At 35.0% G+C, this 25,264-nt stretch overlaps 2 protein-coding genes and 1 long non-coding RNA gene across 3 annotated transcripts; 2 read left to right on the plus strand and 1 right to left on the minus strand.

The window, feature by feature from the left end:
• Positions 1-9,753: 9,753 nt before the first annotated feature.
• Positions 9,754-10,475, plus strand: LOC138889077 (uncharacterized). Its single transcript, XR_011406641.1, has 2 exons — positions 9,754-9,967; positions 10,050-10,475. It is a non-coding gene; the product is annotated as an uncharacterized lncRNA (long non-coding RNA).
• Positions 10,476-11,889: 1,414 nt separating this feature from the next.
• On the minus strand, positions 11,890-14,587 carry LOC138890461 (uncharacterized). The gene is made up of 3 exons (XM_070173848.1): positions 13,428-14,587; positions 12,435-13,179; positions 11,890-12,351 (listed from the first exon to the last, which is right to left on the minus strand). The coding sequence occupies exons 1-3, from the start codon at positions 14,585-14,587 to the stop codon at positions 11,890-11,892; spliced, it is 2,367 nt and encodes a 788-aa protein (XP_070029949.1).
• Positions 14,588-17,058: 2,471 nt separating this feature from the next.
• On the plus strand, positions 17,059-22,165 carry LOC104241326 (wall-associated receptor kinase-like 14). Its single transcript, XM_009796270.2, has 3 exons — positions 17,059-17,867; positions 20,498-20,575; positions 20,698-22,165. The coding sequence occupies exons 1-3, from the start codon at positions 17,144-17,146 to the stop codon at positions 21,942-21,944; spliced, it is 2,049 nt and encodes a 682-aa protein (XP_009794572.1). The 5' UTR covers positions 17,059-17,143; the 3' UTR covers positions 21,945-22,165.
• Positions 22,166-25,264: the final 3,099 nt, after the last annotated feature.

The raw sequence follows: 25,264 nt of genomic DNA on the forward strand, positions 1-25,264 counted from the left end.
TCACGGCCCTACTCAAAATAATAATGCGCTAGTTGCTTTAGGCGCGCCTTTAATAATTTAATTTTCTTAAACTCGGGTGCACATTTATGTGACCCATATCCAAATCTCAACGGAGTAGAAATGTGTCTCTAATCACGGGTACATTGATTGTGACGTGGTTTGAGATGCATTTCCATGACGTTGCAAATTCCTTTTAAAAAATAATGAATGAGACGAGCCTCGACAAACAAAAATGCACAAGCTGCGGGGCCCTCTAAATGTATATATTAAATACTTAGAATTCGGGATAGGCCGTTTAGCAAATTTCACGGCCTTTTCCCAACATAACAATACGCTAGTTGCTTTAGACGCGTATTTAATAATGTTATCTTCCTAAACTTGGGTGCACATTTATGTGACCCAAATCCCAATCTCAACAGAGTTGAAACGTAGCTCTAACCACGGGTACATTGATTGTAACGTGGTTCGAGGTGTGTTTTCCACGATGTTGCAATTTTTGATAAAAATAACATTAAATGATAAAAGCGGTTAAAAGATAAAATTGGCACATAAGTTCATATTTGTATAAAATCAGATAATCAAGCCGAATATAACAGTTGAGCGACCGTGCTAGAACCACGGAACTCGGGAATGCCTAACACCTTCTCCTGGGTTAACAGAATTCCTTATCCGGATTTCTGGTGCGCAGACTGTAATATGGAGTCATTCTTTTCCTTGATTTGGGATTAAAATTGGTGACTTGGGACACCTTAAATCTCCCAAGTGGCGACTCTGAAATAAATAAACAAATCCCATTTCGATTGTCCTTTAATTGGAAAAAACTCCCTTGTACCCCCTTGGGTGCGGAAAAAGGAGGTGCGGCATGTACTACCTATTCTTCAGAGTGGTTGCCAGAGATCTATATCAGAGAGATTGTTCGCTTGCATGGTGTCCCAGTCTCCATCATTTCAGATAGAGGTACCTAGTTTACTTCGCAGTTTTGGAGAGTCGTGCAGAGAGAGTTGGGTACTACGGTTGAGTTAAGCACAACTTTTCACCCTCAGACAGACGGGTAGTCCGAGCGCACTATTTAGATATTGGAGGACATGTTGCGCGCTTGTGTCATTGATTTTGGTGGTTCTTAGGATCAGTTTCTACCACTCGTGGCGTTTGCATATAACAATAGTTATCAGTCGATCATTCGGATGGCTCCATATGAAACTTTATATGGGAGACGGTGCAGATCTCCAGTTGGTTGGTTTGAGCTCGGTGAGGCTAGGCTTTTGGGTACAGACTTGGTGTAGGATGCTCTAGACAAGGTGAAGGTGATTCGGGAGCGGTTTCGTATAGTGCAGTCGAGACGAAAGAGTTATGTTGACACGAAGGTTCGTGATGTGTCCTACATGGTTGGGGAGAAGGTCTTATTGAAGGTTTCACCCATGAAGGTTGTTATGAGATTTGGGAAGAAGGGTAAATTGAGTCCTCGGTTCATTGGGCCGTTTGAGGTGCTTCGGAGGATTGGGGAGGTGGCTTATGAGCTTGCTTTGCCACCCAGCTTATCGAGTGTGCATCCGATATTCCATGTTTCTATGTTTCGGAAGTATATTGGTGATCCGTCACATGTTTTGGATTTCAGCACGGTTCAGTTAGATGGTGATTTGACTTATGATGTGGAGCTAGTAGCTATTTTGGAGCGGCAGGTCCAAAAGTTGAGATCAAAGGATATAGCTTTGGTGAAAGTGTAGTGGAGAGGCTGGCCTGTGGAGGAGGCTACCTGGGAGATCTAGCGGGAGGTGCGGAGCAGATATCCTCACTTATTTGAGGCTTCATGTATGTTTTTTGACTCGTTCGAGGACGAACGCTTGTTTAAGAGGGGGAAGATGTAACGACTCGACCGGTCGTTTCATGAATTACCGCTCCGTTTCCCCCATTTCTACTTCTTTGTGAGTTGTTTATTTATATTATGAGGTATTGAGTTGGTTGGTTCGGGTTCAGAGTGTTTTTGGAAAGGAATGAGACACTTAGTCTCTTTTTGGGAAGCCTTAGTTAGAAAAGTCCATCGGAAGTTAACTTATAAACAAATGATCTCGGAACATGGTTTTTATGGTTCAGATAGCTTCGTGAGGTGATTTGGGACTTAAGAGCATGTTTGGAATGTAATTTGGAGGTTCGTGGTAGATTTAGGCTTGAATTGGCGAAATTAGAATTTTGGCGTTTCTAGTTGGTAGTGGAAATATTGATATCGGGGTCGGAATGGAATTCCGGAAATTAGAGTAGGTCCATAGTATCATTTGTGACGCGTGTGCAAAATTTTAGGTCATTCGGAGTTGATTTGATAGGTTTCGATGTCGTTTGTGGAAATTGGAAGTTTCTAAGTTCTTAGGCTTGAATCAGAGGTTGATTTGGTGTTTTAGTGTTATTTTGAGTGATTCGAAGGCTCGACTAAATTTGAATGATGTTATGGGATGTTTTGACATGTTTTGTTGAGGTCCCGAGGGCCTCGGGTGAGTTTCGGGAGGTTAACGAACCAAATTCTTGTTTTGGAGAGTTCCAGATTTTCTGGTTTCTATTGCAGATTATTATCCTTCGTGTTTGCGAAGGGATGTGGAGTGAGGCAGATGAGTTACTCTTCGCGTTCGCAATGTGGGTCCCGCGTTTGCGAATGGGTGTGGCAGAGTATGCATCGCGAACGCGTGAATGGAGTTGCGTTCGCGAAGAGGAGTGAGGCAGTTGGGGACCCTAGGTCTTTGGTCTACGCGTTCACGAGGTGGGGTCCGTGCTCGTGAAGGAGTGAGGTGATTAAGCATCGCGTTCGCAAAGCATTTTGTCGCGTTCGCGAAGGGTTAAGCGGAGGCAAACTGAGTTTGGCCTACGCGAACGCAAGAGGACGGTCGCGTTCGCGATGAAGAGAGTACCTGGGCAGAATGTATAAAATCCATCTTCGCGATTTTTAGCCCATTTCTCACCATTTTTGAACGGTTTTGAAGCTTTTTGAGAGGGATTGAAGAGGGAATAAAAGGGAAACACTTGGAGGTAAGGTTTTTGAACTCAATACTCGATTCTATGTGGATTTCTAACTAATTAGACATGAAACTAGTGGGATTTAAAGCTTAAAATTGGGGAATTATGGCTTGAAATTGGAGAGTGTAAGTTGAGGATTTGAGGGGCCATTTGAGGTCCGATTTTGATGTTCTTGGTATATATAGACTCGTGAGAGGATAAGAATTCTAGTGGTGTAATTTTTATCGGAACCCGAGACGTGAGACCGGGGGTCAGTTTGGCCAATTTCGGGACTTTTGAGTTAATTTGATTATTTTCGCTTGGGCTTTGTTCCATTAGCGCGTATTAATGGTATAATACTGCTTTTTGTTAGATTTGGAGCATTCGGAGGCCGAGTCGAGAGGCAAAGGCATCGCGGGCTAGAGTTTGGACCGGATTGAGGTAAGTAATGATTGTAAATATTGTCCCGAGGGTATGAAACCCCGTATTTTACATCGTGGTGCTACTTTGAGGTGACACACACGCTAGATGATGAGCGTGGGGTCGTGCACCATTGGGGATTGTGTCTTGGTCCGTCCCGTATGACTGTTAAGTCGTGTACTTGATTGAAAACTGTTTGATATCATTATATTTTGGAAAGTATTGCTATGTTTTGGGCGGAATGCCATATTTGGACCTCGTGCCAACTATTTTGGACCCTTAGGGGCTTTTACTACTATTCCTCACTATTTTGACTTAATACTTGTACTCAGTCATATTGTATTCTACTATTTTTATAACTCAACCGTATTTATTCCGTTTTGATATTTAAATAATATTTTGGGCTGAGCATCATGTTTTACTGTTTTCCGAGGGGCTTGAGAGATTTATGATTGAGTAAGGCCGAGGGTCTGTGTTGTGAGGATATCATGGGATCGGGCTGTGTGCCACAGCAGGTTGTACTGATTTGTGATATATGAGAGGCCGAGGGCCTGATTTATTATGCCACGAGATGGCTTGTGATAGCGCTTAGGCTGTAGGAGACCTCCGAAGTCTGAACACCTCTAGTGAGCGTGGGTACCCAGTGTGAGAGATGTGATATTGCCCGATGGGCTGTTGTTGTTTTATGTTGTTGCCCGAGGGGTTGATTACGAGTGATTTTGAGGTAGCCCAAGGGGCTAGTTCTGTTGATATTTTGCCCGAGGGGCAGTTTATGGTACATGCTTTGCTCGAGGGACTGTTTACCTTTCTATCCTTTTACTCACTGCTTTTATCACTTGTTTGAAACTATTGAAAGATGTTTTAAAAAGGGTTTTACTGAACTGAGTTGTTTTTACGAGTTAATTGATTTACTGTATTGTACTGGACATATACTATTTTGCTGTACTGCAATGACGTGGAATTACCTGTTTTCTTACTGCTCAGATGCTTTTACTTTTATTACTTGTTGAGTTGGCGTGCTCACATTACTCTCTGCACCTTGTGTGCAGATCCAGGAGTCTCGGGACGCGATAGTGAGTGCTGATCAGTCTTCCAGCAGGTCTCCGGAGTTGGCTAGGTAGCTGTTTGGCGTCGCAGCCCTGCACTTCTCTTTCTTATCTTCTCAGCTTGTCTTAGTATTTTCTTTTCGGACTATGTTAGCTTTTCGTTTTCCTAGAAGAGTTTGTAGTTGCTCATGACTGGTGACACCCCGATGTCGAGCTTGTGCTATACTTCCGCACTGCTTATTTAAACTTATATTATGCGATTTTAGTTAATTAATGGCTTAAAATGACTTCTTATAAATTTTCGGTTGGTTTCGGGTTTGTGTCGGATGGCCTAGTTTCACGATAGGCGCTATCACGACCGGGTCAGTTTTAGGGTCGTGGCAATAACTATGAAATTTTTTTGGAACTAATTTTTCATGTTATATTAAAATATGTGTTCTACAACATTTTTTGCTATAGCAGCTAAAAGAAGTTCGGACCAGCAATGCCATTATTAGGGGTGTACAAAGGAAACCGATAAACCGCACCAAACTGATAATCCGAGTCAAACCGAGAAAAAAAAACTCGACGATGGTTCGGTTTGATTTAGTTTGGTGTTGGGAAAAAATCCAACCATAGTTGGTTTGATTTGGTTTTAACTAAAAAAAGTCAAACCGAAACAAACTAACCCGATATTATATGTATATAAGTTTTTTAATATATTTGATACATAAAAATAATTATTGCAATATAGTTTATAAATATTTCCTAAACTTTTTTATAGTTTTATCTTTTAACGAATTACTTCAAGCTTGGACTTATAATTTTTGAATGCTCCAATAAGTATTATAGTCCATAAATGTTAGTAACTCAAATAAATGCCAAATTAAAATTAAATCAATACTAATGCTGACAAAAGACATTCAACAATTGTACTAAGAATGACAAAAGTGTTGAATATCTATTTTTTAGTTTTTCCATGATTTAGATAAAATGCATAACTTATTTTTTTTAGTGTTTGGTCATGTAAATAGTAGTACTTATTATGTTCATTTTCATTATGGCTTATTAATAATATTTATTTTATGCGACTTTATTAATTTTATTGTTGAATATTTTAGTATGATGCCATGACTCATCTCACATATTATGTTATTTTCTTGAAAATACCTTATATAGTTATGTCTTACTATGATTAAATAAATATTTGGAGCATAAAATTCGATGTTTTGTGCTGCGAAGACTTTATGAAAGAGAAAAAGCCGAAAAATCTAAAAACCTAAAAAACCGGAGAAAAATCGAAATAAAATATCCAATTTTTGTTGGTTTGGTTTGGTCTTTAGATTTAATAACCCGATACAATGATTTGGTAATTGAAAAATCCGAACCAACCCGACCAATGTACACCACTAAGTCATTATCAAAAGGTTTGACTGTATCAGAAATAAATCTATGATTTTGATTTAGTGAGTTTGAACATTTCTCTACCTACTAATTCTTTGTAGCACTTGCATTAACAGAGTATATTTTTCAGTAGTTAAAAGTGTGATATAGTGTAAAATGAAGTTGATGAAAACTATCAGAGATTAAAGTTTAGATTTCAAGAGTAAAAAAAATATTGTGGTGTCTATGTTTTATCTTATCTATTTTAGTTTTGGTGCGGAGAAGTTGATGTGATACAACACTAAATACATGTAATTTAGTTTAATAATTAAAGTGCAGGCAAGCTAATCCGAATGACTTTTATTTTGACTATGAATGTGTCCGCACTCCTTGCATTATAGTTGTTCTTTCCCAGAACCTGCTTGAACGCGAGATATTTTTGTACACTGAGTTTCCTATCCTTTGAATGTGCCCCACTCCTTGCATTACAATTGCCCAAGCATAGACGAGCTATTGATGGACGAAATAGGATGGAATGCCGTGTGTGTGTCATTGCAAATTTGTCACTATTGAATCGACATTTTCCATTTTCTACATATGTTTTTTATATTTTATGTGTTTGATAGTGAGGTCTGAGGTCCAAGTCTTAGGAAAAATTGGTACATTTGTTCAAAAAAGGAAGAAGGGACCCACCTTAACGACTTCCATTTGTTGAACACAAAAGCAGGATCTGAAGCTTGACTTAATTGCCTACTTTATTTTTCTGAATTAAGAAATTCCTAAGACGCAATTAGGAGCTAAAGCTGCTAGGATTATCCTTTACGTGTACTTAATTAGGGTTAGAGAGAACTTTCTCCAAACCAATTTTCAACTTTTCACATGGCTATGTACCTGACCTTTTCATAGAATAAAAGAAAATTTTAGAGCTATGTCAGAAATATACCATTAAAAATCATCTTTCTTGTTAAATTTCAACGGCTACGTTATTCACGAGATAAAATATTAAGAAATTACTATGCATTTTCTACATATGTTCCATAACGGTGACAATTTTCTAATGGCTGGACAGCTGGTAATTATATATACTATGTATAACTCTATTACATTTCAAACAACTGAAAATTATACAGATCATTAATTAGTTAATTAAAAGGAGGAAAACATGGGAAAATGGTCATACCAAAATGCTACTACCTCTCGTTCATATTACCTATAGCATTTGTCTAAACCAATGTTTTAAAAGGCGGGGTGAGGCGAGGCGTTTTACCTCTGACGAGACGAGGCGTAAGCCCTGAGACATGGGGCGTAAGTCCTCCGGATCTTTAAATTTTACTAGTTTCAAGAATTTTAAAATAGTATAAAATAAAAAAATAATTATTAAAATTACATTTAAATCACAAAATTATAACAAATAATCTATTTAAAATATTTGTAAAGTATAATTCAACTATGAATAATACGAAAAGTATGACATATATCATAATATGCAAATTAGCTGCAACGTCATTACAATCAAACATCAAAAGTAATGTATTCGATACAAAATCTTATATGTATCTCTTAAGCAGTAATGAATCTTGAAAGAATTTCGATATTATAATTTGATATTTTCTTAAAATAGTCCTTTTATTTATTATGCTTTCTATTTGAAAGAGAATTAATATAAAAACATAATTCACAATTTCAATACGATTCTCTAGCATCATTTATTTTTTAAGTTTCAACAAGTTAATAGAGTGACACATAATTCACCATACAATACTATGATAACCAATTATTACTAGCTAATACTGAGCTATTAAATTAATAATTATTGTATCTCGTAAACGTGAAAAAATAATATTTAGAAAAATAATTATAAAAAAATTATGGACTATTATATATTAAAGACATAACAAAAGTTAATAAATAATACTTTTTAAAATGAAAGATTTATTTAAAACTAACTATCATAGCAGTCTTAGTGGATAATGTACAATAATTTTTATTTTAATCGTGACATAAAATACTCTCAATTTAATGATTTATGATAATAAAAAAAGTAATTTTGAATACTTAAGGATTTATTAAGAAAATTTGAAGATTTACAAGGTTAGTTACATACAATTGCATAAAGTTCTAGTGAAATGGCGTGTAGTAGCCACTAAATAAGGGTGTATTTAATTTTTATCCACTATTTAAAATGCTTATCAAAAATAGCCACTACTAAGGGGGAAAAGACACAATTACCCTTTCTCTATTTCTTGTATAATCCCAAAATCGACGAAAACCCTTATTTCATTCCTTCATCTTCTCCGTCATCTTCCGTCATCTTCATCTTCATCTTCTCCGTCATCTTCTGTCCTTCATCTTCTCCGTCATCTTCCGTCATCTTCATCTTCATCTTCTCCGTCATCTTCTGTCCTTCATCTTCTCCGTCATCTTCGTTTTTCTTTATTTGTAAGTTGGTTCAATACCGTGTGAAGTATGTGTGAAATTTCAAAAATTAGCATTATATGTTGATTCAGTGTAGTATATTTTGTGTGATTCTGTTTTTGATAAATTTTTAGTGTGTGAAATTTGAAATGTGTTTGTGGTTGATTCAATATATTTGATTATGTAGGTATATTTCATAAAAATAGTCGTAGAAATTCATAAGCTTACTGATTATGAATTTTCAGTTAACTGTGTTCATTAAATGTAAAGAAGAAACGACATTAAATTTTGTAGTTGGAATTCAAAGTTAAGGACTGATTGTCCTTAACTTTTGCACATGAAACTTGAAGTTAAGGACAAAGTGTCCTTAACTTTGGATGTTGAAAGTATATGTTAAGGACTGTATTTCCTTAACCTATGCACTTACAATTTAAAGTTAAGGACTGATTGTCCTTAACTTTTGCACATGAAACTTGAAGTTAAGGACTAAGTGTCCTTAACTTTGGATGTTGAAAGTATAAGTTAAGGACTGTATTTCCTTAACCTTTGCATTTACAATTTAAAGTTAAGGACTTATTGTCCTTAACTTTTGCACATGAAACTTGAAGTTAAGGACTAAGTGTCCTTAACTTTGGAAGTTGAAAGTATAAGTTAAGGACTGTATTTCTTTAACGTTTGCACTTAAAATTTAAAGTTAAGGATTGTATTTGCTTAACTTTTAAACTTGAAATTTTAAGTTAAGTCCTAATCTTTGTTTGTTTTTCCTTCTTTTCTAGAAGGCGATCATTTTTTTGATTTTGACGATTGGCGTAATTTTCTGGTATATTGGAAAGGAGATTTTCAATATAAGGAAACAATTAAAAGTTTTCTGACGAATGGCCAATGGAAGAAATTGAGGGAAAATATTTTTGGCAACTTCTTCATATTACAAAGTGTGAAGTTCTCGGGTAAACTTATGCACTGTGTATTGCTTTCTGAAATTGTTAGTAATGAACCTGATTCGATGACCTTCAAGGTATTTGACCGCGATATTAAGTTTACTCGTGATGCATTCCATATTATTACTGGTTTGAAGTCTTATTCGTCGCTTGACATGAAAGGTTTAAATGAGAAAGAGAATAGGCTTTTAAGAGTCTATTTCCCTGGAAAGGACAAAATTGAGTTGGCTGATTTGTATAGTTTTATTTCTAGTCGCCCACATGGTACAACTTCATCATTTGCTGGCAGTGATGATGATGCTTTGAAGTTGGCAACACTCTATTTTGTTGAGTCGGTTTTGATGGGCAAGAGTAAAAATAGGAATGTGTCGGAGCAAATAATGAAAATTGTTGACGATGATACACTTTGTGCTTCCTTCAACTGGGGCTCTCTTGCTTATGAAACGCTATTAAAATCATTGAAGAGTTGCTTGAAATCAAATGAGAATGATGTTCAGAAGGAGAAAGAGAAAGAAAAAGATATTGATAGCTACACTTTAGTTGGCTTTCCTTTTGCGTTTTGTGTCTGGATTATGGAAGTACTTCCTTTTTGTTGGGAGTATTGGACTTGAATCAAAAAAAGATTGATGTATATGATTCCATATACAGTGAGCCATATGAAGCAGGAATGAACTACATGCAAATGTATGCACGCATGATCCCCCATTTGCTAAAGTTCTCACAGTTTGACAAAAATCACAAGTCTTTTGGGAATGTCTTCAACAAATTTGATATACAGTGGCAAAGATCACCACACCAAACTGGATCGTACGTGTTATTATTTGTTATATTATTTATATGTACTTAAGATTTATTGTTTAATTCACTGCATATCTTACATTTCTCTTAGGACTGATTGTGGTGCATTCCTGATCAAATTTGCCGAGTTGCTGATGATTGGAAAGGACGTGCAGCAATTCCAACCCGAAGACATAAAAGACTTTCGAAAAGAACTTGCTGCAAATCTTTGGGCACATGGTGAATGGAAAAGAAATTCTGGTTATGGTACTCCACCAGAAAATGTTGGTGATGATTATGAGAGTAAAAATGAAACATTCTGTCCAAAGGAGTTGTAAAGAAATTGTGGTCTTATTTTTGTATAAAATTGTTGTAAAGGTGACATCTGAATTATGCCAGTTTAGGATAGTTCTGAAATATTCTGTAAATTTGTGAAAAGGCACTTATATTTTGTTTTGTTGGCATAGCGTAATTTTTTGTAACAGCTATGCAAAATTACAATTTCAAAAGTTATGTCAAGGCATTTTGTTATTTATTTCGTTGTTTCTCTCAACTGTTGATTTGTCCATTGAGTTTGTTAGTATTTGTTCATGACTAAGTGTAAGTGAACTTCAAATTCAAAGTTAATGACCAAATGTCCTTAACTTTTGAACTTGAAATTCAAAGTTAAGGACCGACAGTCCTTAAGTTTTGAACATGGGACTATAACTTAAGGACCTCATGTCCTTAACTTTTGAACTTGTATTTCAAACTTAAGGACTCCTGTAGTTAATGACAAACAGTCCTCAAGTTTTTAACATGGGACTATAACTTAAGGACCTATGTCCTTAACGTTTGAACTTAAAATTCAAAGTTAAGGACAGACAGTCCTCAAGTTTTTAACATGGGACTATAACTTAAGGACCTCATGTCCTTAACGTTTGAACTTAAAATTCAAAGTTAAGGACAGACAGTCCTCAAGTTTTTAACATGGGACTATAACTTAAGGACCTCATGTCCTTAACGTTTGAACTTAAAATTTAAAGTTAAGGACAGACAGTCCTTAAGTTTTTAACTTGTATTTCAAACTTAAGGACTCCTGTAGTTAATGACAAACAGTCCTCAAGTTTTTAACATGGGACTATAACTTAAGGACCTATGTCCTTAACGTTTGAACTTAAAATTCAAAGTTAAGGACAGACAGTCCTCAAGTTTTTAACATGGGACTATAACTTAAGGACCTCATGTCCTTAACGTTTGAACTTAAAATTCAAAGTTAAGGACAGACAGTCCTCAAGTTTTTAACATGGGACTATAACTTAAGGACCTCATGTCCTTAACGTTTGAACTTAAAATTTAAAGTTAAGGACAGACAGTCCTTAAGTTTTTAACTTGTATTTCAAACTTAAGGACTCCTGTAGTTAATGACAAACAGTCCTCAAGTTTTTAACATGGGACTATAACTTAAGGACCTATGTCCTTAACGTTTGAACTTAAAATTCAAAGTTAAGGACAGACAGTCCTCAAGTTTTTAACATGGACTATAACTTAAGGACCTCATGTCCTTAACTTTTGAACTTGAAATTCAAAGTTAAGGACAGACAGTCATTACGTTTTTAATATGGGACTATAACTTAAGGACCTCATGTCCTTTAATGTTTGAACTTAAAATTCAAAGTTAAGGACAGACAGTCCTTAAGTTTTTAACATAAGACTATAACTTAAGGACCTCATGTCCTTAACTTTTGAACTTGAAATTCAAAGTTAAGGACAGACAGTCATTACGTTTTCAAAATTGCAAGTTGAACTTACTGACTCCTGTTAATAACTTTTAATTGTTGAACTCAAAAGAAATTAAAAGAAGGTAACAAGATATAAATATTGAAAATCTAGGCATCCGCTCAAATTAGAATAATAATGAATACAATCTATAGAAAAAACTTAAAAGAGTCGATAAACATAAGTGTATATTTCTACTCTTCTCTATGCTTTCTTAAAAATGGATGGAGTGCCGGAGAATATATACAAGCTGTTCTATTATGACCAATTCTTCTACAACGACCACATTTGAATGTTATTTTTGATGACTCGGTAGCAGGAATATGCCTTTTCTTTTTCCTTCTACCTGGTGGCACTTTGAAATCTGGAGGTTTAACAATTTGTGACTTAACACTCTCTGGTACAATCCATGAATCAGTATGTCCTACAGGATGTATTTGTCTTTCATATGTTTTCAGCCAAGATTCCTTTAAGTACCAGTGCGAACAAAAGTCAGACTTCTTGATGTTTCTCTTCTCGATAGCTGCAATTGCATGTATGCATGGTAATTCATCAAGTTGAAATTGAAAACAATCACATGTTCTTTTGTTTAAGTCCACCAAGAAAGTTATTCCTTCTTCTTCAACTCTAGAACGCCATGAATCAACAGGGAAGACCTTCAATGTTGAAAAATTATAAGTGAGTACATTATGTTAAAAAATGTCAAAATCATAATATAAACATAAAACATAATACTTACGTTCAAAGTAAATGCTAAATCTATTCTGTTCTTCAATTCCTCCTCTACCCAACAAGAAACATCATAAAATGTTCCTTCTGCTTTATTTCTTCTTTCATAAAACCAATGTTGTAGCTTCACTTGAATGAAATCCATCATTCTTAGTATAGGCAGCTCCCTTGCTTCTAATAGCACTGAATTCATCGACTCAACTATATTTGTTGTGAGCATGTCATATCTTCGTTGTGGACTACAAGAACGTGCCCATCTTTCCGGTGGTTCTTCCATCAAGTAGTCATAAGTTTTCTTATCTACATTTGCAATATCTGACATGTATATGTCAAATTCTTTACGCTTGTATACTCTTGCAGCACTTTGGAAAAGTTTTATGACCTCACTTTTCACCTTTCTTCGCTTTAGGTTCTGCTCCAAATGATAGATGCAAATCCCATGATGGCTTTCAGGATATACCTTTACAATGCCATTTGCAATAGCTTGATGCCTGTCTGATAAAAAAATCAAATTCTCACGGCTCCCAATTGCATTGCGAAGCTGACTAAAGTACCACTCATAGGAATTGTTGTTTTCAGATTCTGCTATTCCAAAGGCTAATGGGAAAATTGGGTTATTTGCATCTTTTGAAACTGAAATCATTAAAACACCACGATATTTTGACTTCAAAAAAGTCGCATCAATAGAAATCACTGGTCTACAATGATTCCAACCAGCTATCGATGATCCATATGCGTAAAACATATAAAGAAACCTGAAAATACAATATAAAACAAGGTTAAAATACTCGAAGTTTAGGACAGTCAGTCCTTAACTTACATTTACAAGTTATAAAGTTAAGGACATGCTGTCCTTAACTTTTATTTCAAAGTTCAAAACTTAAGGACTGAAAGTCCTTAACTTTTAATTACAAGTTCAAAACTTAAGTATAGGCAGTCCTCAACTTCTGGTTATAACTCAAAAGTTAACAAGGCTAAAGACAGCATGTCCTAAATTGTTTACCTGTTGTTGTCGTCTATCTTTATGTTAGTATAAGTTCCCGGGTTTTTACTTGTCATCATATACAAGTATGAACACAATAATTCATAATTTTCTTCGGGACTTCCTCTTATTAAAGCGGAAGCATGTTGAATAGCACGCCACGCCTTGTGATATCCAATGTCTAGTCCATGCAATTTTTGCATCTCTGCCATGACAAAAGCTGGTGTAACTTCAAATCTTGGGTCCCGAAGATTATCGATAATGTAACCACTAATCAACTTTGAAGTAGCATGCCTTTGATCTGCTTTCCTAGTGTTAACAGAGCAGTCATGCTTTTTCTCAAGCTTTACTATCTTGAATAATGTTGAGTCTTTAATTCTGAAAGCACGCACACACCAACGACACCTATCATCATTGCATGTCAACGAATATCTTGTTGAGCTTGATCTAACAACTTTGAATTCAAAATGTCCTTTGATTGCTACATTAGAAAAACAATTAATTATGCTCTTCTTCTTGTCAAATACTGATCCGACTTTTATTTGATCCAAAGAAGCATTTTCTCTTAATATCGTAGTTGGGGATTCTTTTTGTTTCAAATTTGATCTTCGTTTAGTTATTTGAGTGCAGGTTTTGTCAGCAACTACTTCGATTACCGGTGCACTCTCTAAGACTTGAATACCCAAAGCTTGTTCGTTGTCAATCTCTATAATGCTTTGTCCTTCTACTTGAATAGAATCAAATGTTTGATGCACCTCTTCATTTAATGGTTGAGCTTCAACCATATCTACTTCAACTATCTGTTGGCATCGCTCTTGATTGTCATGTTGAGTTTTTGTGTTGGCATGTTCATTGCTTGTTGATGCAAAAACTCTTTCCGAAATATCAACTATGAAACGACAGCTCTTGAAGAGTGAATGAGTTTTTAGCAACTCTATACATGTGTGAAGATCTAAATCTTTGGATACAAGCATTCCTTTGCTTGTTCCAAGGTTGATATCAAACCATATCAATATTTCAAACTTTTCACTATCCAATTCAATAAGCTCAAAAATCTGTTTAACGAAATCTTCAAACTGAATTGACTCAGGTGCTAGGAAAAGCTTTGTTTGATGATCAAGATATTTATAGTCTTCAGTCCATCTACCATTAAAAGCAACTATTATGCATATTGTTTCCATCCTACAAGTCAAGAGAATGGGAAACAAAGGACATACGTTATAAAGCAATCCTTGTAGAATTAAGAACAGGTGTACTGTAAGTGCAAGACCAAGTTAAGGACTGTCAGTCCTTAACATTTAAACATGTAATTAAAGTTAAGAACTGTCAGTCCTTTAACATTTAAACATGTAATTAAAGTTAAGAATTGCCAGTCCTTAACATTTAAACATGGAATTAAATGTTAAGGACTGCCAGTCCTTAAGTTTTAAACATGGAATTAAAAGTTAAGGACTATCAGTCCTTAACTTTTGAACAAGAAATTAAAAGCTAAGGACTACAAGTCCTTAACATTTAAACATGGAATTAAAAGTTAAGGACTGCCAGTCCTTAATTTTTAAAGATGGAATTAAAAGTTAAGGACTACCAGTCCTTAACTTTTGAACCAGAAATTAAAAGCTAAGGACTGTCTGTCCTTTAACATTTAAACATGGAATTAAAAGTTAAGGACTGTCAATCCTTAACATTTAAACATGGAATTAAAACTTAAGGATTGCTAGTCCTTAACTTTTAAACCAGAAATTAAAAGTTAAGGACTGTCTGTACTTTAACATTTAAACATGGAATTAAAAGTTAAGGACTGTCAGTCCTTAACATTTAAACATGGAATTAAAACTTAAGGATTTCTAGTCCTTAACTTTTGAACCAGAAATTAAAAGCTAAGGACTGTCTGTACTTTAACATTTAAACATGGAATTAAAAGTTAAGGACTGTCAGTCCTTAACATTTAAACATGGAATTAAAACTTAAGGATTGCTAGTCCTTAACTTTTGAACCAGAAATTAAAAGCTAACGACTGTCTGTCCTTTAACATTTAAACATGGAATTAAAATTAAAAGTTAAGGACTGCCAGTCCTTAAGTTTTAAACATGGAATTAAAAGTTAAGGACTACCAGTCCTTAACTTTTGAACCAGAAATTAAAAGCTAAGGACTGCATGTCCTTTAACATTTAAACATGGAATTAAAAGTTAAGGACTGTTAGTCCTTAACATTTAAACATGTATTTAAGAGTTAAGGACTGTCAGTCCTTAACATTTGGACCAGAAATTAAAACATACAATTTGAAACTCAAGCTACAGGACTTTGTATACAGAAGAACAACAACAAAGTGAAGGACATTTTGTCCTTAAGTTTTTTTATTCAATTTGCAAAATGAGGCCAGTAGAATCAAAGTTAAGGACATAGTGTTCTTATTTTTTTGAATTCAATTTCCAAAATGAAGACACTATGTCCGGAATACAGAATTATCATAGGAGGCGGTGTCTATAAATTTATCAATCCAGAAATTCAAAAAAATCAAATTCTTATCTAATATATAATCAAATCAATACAGATCTAAAAAAGTATAACTATAGCGAAATAAAAATTGATAGAAACACATGAAATTACAACTTACTGTTTATCTATGTTGTTTTTTTGGATTAGATTGCTGAATTTTTTAAATCGGGAAGAGAAATAGTGGTTCGTCCTCAGTTGATCGCCGTTGCTGCTGTTGCTCGCTTCTTCTCTTTGTGTAACTGCTGCTTGTGTTGATAGCGTAGGTATAAGTTATACCAAAAGGGTATTTTCGTCTAGTCAGGTATAAGTTTTTTAAAAGGAGTGGCTAAAGTCTAAATACATTGAAAACAGTGGCTTTAAAATAAAAGCCACAGCTTTTAGTGGCTATTTGTGTCGTTCGACCTAAAGTTCTATTAGGCGAGCCCAGTACGTTGGGCGTTGGGCATGTCCGGGGCGTAAGCCCCGATGACCGAGGCGTAAGTCTCACGGAACTAAGCCCCACACATAAACCCAGGGGAGTTTTACGAGTGCTCCGCCCTAGGGCGAGCCCCGGGCGAGTCCTAATTCTGCCTTTTAAAACAGAGGTCTAAACTATTGTCTTTTTTAAATATGTTAATTAATTAATATTACACTAATTTGAACATAAGGGTAGATTTGAAAAAAAAAGACTTTCTTATTTTGCTAAAAACATCAAATATTTAGAAATAAATTAAATTTTCATAAACGGCTAATTTCTTAGACCGAAGACAGTAACATTCAATTTATTCACTAAACTGTACACTTAAATTAATTCAACACTTCCTATACAAACTAGACCTGAAAATATAATAAATGCAGGGTAAATATTGCTGGTGGGTCAATGGCCAATAAATCCTCGATTCGTACATATCCTTTTAACATTTAACTATAACATTTATAGTAATAAATTATTCTGATGTTAGGTTTCCAACTTGCAGATAAGTCAGGTCAATGACCAAATAAGTGTTCGTTAGAGACATATCATTATGCTGTCCCACATGTTTTTTCATATTTCACATAGTAAAAAATGGTAAACACAGATATGTCACATTAAAAAAATCTACATTAAAAAGTAGTCTATCTTTAATAAGTAAAATCATTATATGTATTCTCATTACTTTATTTCTTCCCCCTTCCCCTATTCAATCAGTTCTCATCAATTTTCAAACTATTCTTCTTCTTATTATTTCTTCTCCACCCTTTATCACATGCGCTGTGAAAAATGAATTTATCTCTCTATGTTAGAACAAGAAGAATTCTATGTTTGTTTATACTTATTATTTCATCGAATATAGTTCTTGGATCAACCAATTGTACACATTCATGTGGAAAAAGTTTTCTTCAATATCCTTTTGGTTTTTCTTCAGGCTGTCCAATTCAATTAAATTGTACCTCACATGGGGCAATGGTCATTAACAAATTCCCAGTTCAGGCTATAACTTCTGAGACCATTTTAATTAATCTTTTAGCCAAATGTAGCCGTCCATTTTCTGCAATTCACAATCTTTTTAGCTCAAATTACGCACCCACTTCACGTAATGGAATACTTTTCCAAAATTGTAGCTTTTCACAGTCTAGTTGTTTGATACCTTCAACTATGATTCAAACTCATTTTGAGCTTCTTGACTGTGGGAAAGAAAATATGAGTTGTTATTCTGAACCAAATAGTGAGAGTAATTTTATTGACTTGAGGAATTTGTCAAGAACTGGGTGCCACTCTTTGTTTTCTGCAATATCTGTTGAGTCAACGTTGAATGGTTCGGCAGTTTCTTTGGATGTTCAAGTGGTTCAATTGGGATGGTGGCTTCAAGGAAATTGTCAATGTTCTTCTAATGCAAATTGTACTAAAATCTTGTCACCTATTGATGGGAAATTGGGATATAGGTGCCAGTGTTCAGAAGGTTTTATTGGAGATGGTTTCTTAGCTGGCTCCGGCTGCCGGAAAGGTACGTCTGATTAATTACTTAATTATGTAATCAACGCACCTGCCAGATTGACTCTTTCTCTTGGACCTCATACGTGTAAATTCATTTTGATTATGGATAACGATGAGACTTGAAGTTAGTATTTCTGTGTGATCCTACAGTGAAATGCAATGATCATTTCATTTGAAAGTTAAATTGTTAATAAAATACACTTTTAATTACTTAATTATATCTTCTCGCCAACTTTCAATGTAAAACTAGATGTTTTAGTTTTCAGAAAGTAATAATTATAGAGAAAATTATATACGACCTCTGGAAAGTAGAAATTAAAGGTCATATATGCAAAAGTGTGATGTTATATCTTCAAATTTCTCCAAGCTACTTTGGTTATAAGCCAAAAGTTTATCGGAACAACTCCTCTATATTCACAAAATAAAGATAAGGTTTGCGTATACACCCATCCTAATATCCTATTTGTAAGACTATTGGGTATGTTGTTATTGTTATTGTTAGGTTTGAGTTGGGAGGTTTAACTAATAAATTGAAGTAGATGTATGATGAGGAAGTTTTGACCAACTTGGAGAGAGAAGAACATCATAATTGGATGAGAAAACATGGGTCCAAGTAAAAAGATGACATACCGGGGCGGCTAAAAAGAAAAAAAGTACCATAGTTGACTGTATAACTCTTGTTCAAGTTGAAATTTTTATTCTTTACTAAATCTTAATTTCTCTAATCTGAGACGTGGATTGCATGTTAAGGCACTGTAAAGTCATAGTCTTACTAAACTTTTCTCATGTTCATACTAAAGTCGGAACAAGTTTCATAGAAATTGAAGATAGAATCAAGAAAAGAGCAAATAGTGACTATTATCAGATCAACTTGGTGATTGTCACCTTTCACAAACTAGGTAATAATGACAACCTTAAGAAGACAATAACCGTATGTGTTTGCTTCATCAGCGGAGCAACTCGTGACTAGCTAGCTAGGTAGGACCTAGGAATGGTGATGGTTGTTGCCTTTCAATGTCGCTTATCAATGCCAATTAGAGGCAAATCTATATATAGACTTAATTATATATTTTAATTATTTTAGATATTTATATACGTATGCATAATTAGAGTCGATAGCATGTTTTAAGTTGAACCAAGTGATAGCTACATATAATGAAAAGGTCTCAATTGGTAAATTTCCTTCGTTGGAAAATTATGCTGTGCAAATAGGATAAAAACAAATATTCTTGAATGTATATGAATTTTTGAATCCCAATGATACATACGAATCTTTTTGCGATTAAGGTGATTCAAAATGTTTGTTAGGTTTAGATTCGAATACTGACTGTAACATTTTTTGCATTTTTTATTATAGTTTTTATTCCTTTGCTAATTGAACTTACAAAATTCGTCTTTTTAACTCCATGCAAAATGTTAAGGCATGGGCTTTTACGTGTTGTGGATTGGTTGGTGTAGTGTCCATTCATGATATTCTATCAAGATGTCCAGCCAAAATTTGTTTCATCATTAATTCAAGGAAGGTTTTTTTTTTCCCTTGGTTTTCTTCATTTCCTATATATCTCCATTTGGCTGCGAGTAAGCAAGGAAAATGGAGTCGCCATCATATTGTGTGGCGATAGTAGTTCAACAATGTCAGTGGACCCCTCCACGCATTAATTTCCTTCCTTTTCAATAATGCTTAAGAAAAAAAATGTTTTTGGTGACTAATTTGGATTTTGGATAGGGAAAGATTTAAACTAGGGAGGGGAGCCTTGCCATAATATAATTGGTAAAGTTATTGTTATGTGACCAGAAAGTTACGAGTTTGAGCCGTGGAAACAACCTCTTGCAGAAATATAGGATAAAGTTGCGTATAATAGACCATGTGGTCTGGCTTTCCCCCAACCCCGCACATAGTGTGAGCTTTGTATGGGTCAAAAATTACCTTTGACATGATCAAACCATGTTAACATTAAGGAGGCATTCACGAGCTGCTACGTGTTGCCAGTATGACTTCGATAAAGGCTTGCCCGATGTCGAAGTGATCTATTAAGAAGTGATGGGCAGGGCCGGTGAAGCTATTGAAGAGACACAAGGATAGGGGACTTAAGGCATTCACTTGTAAAAAAACACATTGACTTTATAGAGAAAATTTGGCTTTACTGCAAGCACACGAGAGATGCATTTTTACAAATAATCGTGCATAACTTTCCACTTGATCCAAGAACAACCTGAATATTCAAAGGCTTATCAATCATTCATCATTGTCAGAAGGAATATCCACATATCTCACCCCTTTTCGAGTGACTCGCATGTTCTTATTTACTTAGATGTCATTCATTGCTATTTATTATTATTTGATGCTATCCTCGAGGGGAAAAAATGTTATCCTCCTCCTTTTGAGTCATTGAATATTGTTAGTATTGTCCACATTTATTGCTATTCGGTCAAACATATATATTATCTACTGCAAAATCGGTTAACATATCTTTTGGATATTAATATTAGCTAAGATTAACTCTACTTTATTTAAATCTAATTGGTTGAACCCGTATCTAAATTTTGGGTCAAACAAACTTAGTGCACCGGTCTTTCCTTCTAGTTAACGTGAAAAATAGATGTGTCATAGCTAATTCCAAGTGTTTCTTATGAATGCAGATGACACAACATGCAACCCTTCAAATTACCTTTCAGGCAAATGTGGAGGAACCACCAGGGTTGGCGTACTTGTTGGAGGTAATACTCAGCTCGATTTAAGTTATATACACCGATAGTGTAGAGTCTCATAGCGTATAGTACTAGTCGAAATGAAATCCTTTTCTTGTCCTTTTACTTATTGAAAACCATTTTTTCTCCAGGCATTGCAGCAGGTGCTTCATTAATGGTAAGTATAGGCCTAATATGCTGCTTTATTCGACGAAGATTGAATTTCCAAAACAGAAGCAGAAGAAGCCGCGAGCTATGTGAAACAACGGGGATTACTATCCCGATTTATCCATACAAAGAAATGGAAAAGGCAACCGATTTCTTCTCTGAGAAGCGAAGACTAGGAAATGGCGCTTATGGAACAGTTTATTCAGGAAAACTTCAAAGCGACAATTGGGTAGCAATCAAAAGAATTATGAATAGACATACTGATAGCATTGAACAAGTCATTAATGAGATCAAGCTCCTTTCTTCAGTAAATCATCCGAATCTCGTTCGACTCTTGGGCTGCTGTATTGAAAAAGGTGAACAGATTCTTGTTTATGAGTTCATGCCTCATGGAACTTTGTCACAACATTTACAAAGAGAAAAAGGAAATGCACTTCCGTGGCCTGTTCGCCTCACGATTGCAGCAGAAACTGCTCAAGCTATAGCTTATCTTCATAATGCAATGCACCCTCCAATATATCACAGAGATGTTAAGTCTAGTAACATACTCTTGGATTATAATTACAAGTCAAAAGTCGCGGATTTTGGACTTTCAAGACTTGGTATTATTGAATCATCCCATATTTCTACCGCGCCACAAGGAACTCCAGGATATCTTGACCCTCAGTATCATCAGAATTTTCAGTTGTCTGATAAGAGTGATGTTTATAGCTTTGGCGTAGTTTTGGCAGAGATCATAACAGGACTAAAAGCAGTGGATTTTGCTCGTCCACAAGACGAAATAAACTTGGCTGCACTAGCAATTGACAGAATAGGAAAGGGTAATTTAGATGAAGTTATCGATCCCTCAATCGAGCCACATATGGATGCTTGGACGCTTTCGTCTGTGCATAAGGTAGCTGAACTGGCATTCAGATGTCTTGCATTTCATCGCGATATGAGGCCATCGATGATGGAAGTGGCGATTGAATTAGAACAACTTAGATTAAGCAAATGGGCAATTTCAGAAGATAATATTACAGCTTCATCAGAGGGATCTTCTATTTCATCAGCTTCAGATGTGAGTGAGAAACCATTGAACCTTTCAATTAAGAAGAGAGAAATGGATATAAAAGCTATATTTTCGACGGAAAAAATAAAGGATTATTCTCCTGTTTCAATACAAGATCCATGGAAAAGTGAGCAAAGCTCTCCATCTTGTAGTAGTTTGCTCAATCATATAGTCAAGTAATGTTAATGTAAAGGCTTTTCTATTTTTTTGTAATTTACTTACAGGAACATGTAGCTGTTGACAGTGTAGTATACTAGCAAAAAATTACTAGCGAGAATACTGCATATGCCATATTTGTGTGTATCTCTAAAGTTTTTTCTCTTCTTTTGTGTTCTTTTTTATGTATTTTCCTCTGTGGATACTTGATAGTATAACTATGCCTTTGTTGCTGCCTGGAGTTAGATTCTGCCTTGACTGTTTATGGGCTTCGTCTCTGTTTATAGGGAGAACGACACAACACAAATAGGATCATTTGGTGCCACCATTAAAATTTTGACCCCAGTAAAAAAGTCTTGTGTTTCCGATCAAAATTTTGAAGTACGCTGGTCAAAAAATTTTGGGCAAGTCTTATGCTGATTTGCTAAAATTCTAAGAGTTTCCCATAATTTTGCTAGTTGTGGTGATCAAATCCCGATGGTTACCATATTTTAGTACAATTGAAAGTATTTCTTACGGTTGCCATATATATATATTTTTTTGCAATTGGCCACAAAATTCTAATCGATCACCATAATTTTTCGCATTGTGGTTATATATTCTGGTGCTTGTCATCTTTGGTGCTTCAAAATTCTGACCAACGTATTTTAATTCTGACACAAGATCAAAATATAAATAATGGTTTTAAAATGGTCCGTCCAACGTCACTTCCAGCTGTTTTAAGTTCTTTTGTTTATTAAATCTCTTTTGAATTATACTTATGGGAAATTTAAAGAGCACCTATACTTTGGGTTTTGTGTAAGGGTGGCAAGTGGGACGGTTAGGCTCGGAACCGATCCAGGACCGCGAGCCCATATGGGTAGTAGGCATAAACGGTCCTACCCGTTTAAGCCCGGGACCAGGGAGATATACAGGCCCATGTGGGCCGGTTCACAGTAGGGGACCGTTAGGATCGGGACCGGGTCCTAAGTGGGCCAGTTCAACCGGTCCCAAACGGTCTCAAACGGTCCCCAACGGCTATATTTAAAAAAAAAATCCCACTTAATTTTCTGACCATTACCCATTTAAAATGTAACCGTTATTGTTGCCAAAATAGTTGTTGGCTATTTTATAAATAGCCATTTAACCCCTCCAACTTTGTTTTAACCCCAAACTTTTTATAATTACACTTTTTTTCCTATTTTCAACTATAAATACCCCCTCATTCTTTCATTTTTCTTCACCAAATCATCAATCTCTCTCTAATTTTCTTCTAAAATTGGTTACTTTGTTGTTGCAACTTGTGTGAAAAATTGTGAAGTTGGTGAATTGAAGTATTCAAGTCTTCAACGATAATTAATTTTCAACAAGTTATTCGTCAATTTGGTAAACTCGTTCCAACTCTTTAGTTTTAATATTATAGTTTTGTTTGTTTTATTTAATTACTTTGTATAATTATAAATAAGATGGAATATTCCTTAAAAAAAATATTTAGTAAAAATAAGGAAAAATCCAAGAGTGGTAAATCTAGTGACCAATCTATTCCTCCTCTAATTCCCCGACCTCCCCTACCCAAACCCGATATCCGCCCTCCACCTGCTCCTATTCTTGATAGTGATAATACTTTATTACAATTTACGGAGAGTTAATATATGCATAATGTTGGAGGTGGTGAAAATTTAGATCATGAATATATGAATTCTCTTTATGGTAATCCAACTATTGATGAAGAAGATAAGCAGGTGTAGACATGTAATTTTGACCCGCGCATTAGAATCACCTTTAATAGTCCTAGTATATTTATGATATTACTTGAGTTTATTTCTATATAGTTCATTCTATTTTTTAATTTTAATTCTATTTTTAGGCACAAAAAAAAACAAAAAAACACAAAAAAAAGTAGTTTCATTTTTCTATTTAATTCAATATTAGGTATTTTTGGAAAGATATATTATTATTATTTTAACCTATTTTTATTCTAATATAATCATTGGAAAAAATATACAAAAATAGTTTCATATTTATTTTATTTCTATTTAGTTTAGGTTATTAACGTTTTTATAGCAATATACTTTTTGTTTTCACTTTTATTTTGAATATAATAATTTATAAAAGAAAAATATATATAAAAATATAGTATCATAGTATGATATATTTTGCTTTAATTAATTAGAATTAATTTTAAATTATTTTAAAAAAAAAAGAAAAGTTCAAGTTTCTAATTATTGGATCTAAAAGAGTTAGAACCCACTAAATTTGAGCCCAATTGCTCCAAAATTACCCCCCCCCTCCCAAAATCCGCCCAAGTAGCCCAATCCGGCCAACCCAATCCCCTAACCTAAGTCCCAACCCAAACGGCGCCCCCTCCTTCTTTTCACCTCTGTCGCGCCCAAACACCACAACCTCACCAGAACTCGTCCAAACCAGCGAGTCACTCACCCAAACTCGCCTCATATGGTCCCCTATAGTCCCCTCTCTTCTCCTCTCCTTCTTCCACGTCACTCAAATCGTACAATCCTCATCATAACAATTAGATTCATGCATTTTTCCTTTCTTTTTCGTTCGATGTGAAGCAAATCCGAGACCCTTGAATAAATCTTGGAATAATGGGAACTGTTGGATGAAGATTTTTATCCAAAGTCTCCATTTTTCTGATTTTTGTTTGTGAAAGGGGATTTTCGGAATTTATTTGATGGCAAATTCGGGTTTTTGGGGGCTTTCTTGGAGAAGAAGGAGGAGGAAGCTTCTAGGGTGCCTATATATTTGGGGATATTCGGACAGAGGAAGGGGGAAGAAAACTTTGGTAGGAAAATTGGGGTTCTAAGAGAGTATTCTTCTTTTACTCAATTGTTCATCTTCATTTTTTATTTCCAGAAAAGAAAAACGAAAAAAAAAGAGTCTCATTCAACCTTTAATTTTCTTTTTCATTAAATTCCAAAAAAAAAAAGACTCTGTTTTGGATGTTATTTGAGTTTAAATTCAGAAACATATCAGCTCCTTTTCTTGGATTTAGATTTTTGGTTTCCCTTTTGAGCGAGACATAGCCGAGTGAAGTTCGCTTGCCGATTCGAGGTCGGTCCATGATTCCTACTCAATTTGCACCTGCTGTTTTTACGAGTTTACTGGTTGGGTTACCTTGTCGGCCTTCTTTGTACGTCCAAAAACAGAGTCTAGTTGGAAGAGCTTGAGGTTCAATCCCTTATCCTTCTCTTATTTATTGTGTTAATGGTAGTGATAAGCATGATATTAGTTTTTGACTTAATTATGTTTGTTTCTTGTCTGAGATTTGTGAATCACTTTTGCGTATTTTTGTTTTAGTTGCCTTCGTAAGAATTCATCTTAGCTATATTGAGTAGTTCGTGAAT

The sequence above is a fragment of the Nicotiana sylvestris genome, chromosome 4 (genome assembly GCF_000393655.2).
Source record: "Nicotiana sylvestris chromosome 4, ASM39365v2, whole genome shotgun sequence".
Lineage (NCBI taxonomy): Eukaryota > Viridiplantae > Streptophyta > Magnoliopsida > Solanales > Solanaceae > Nicotiana > Nicotiana sylvestris.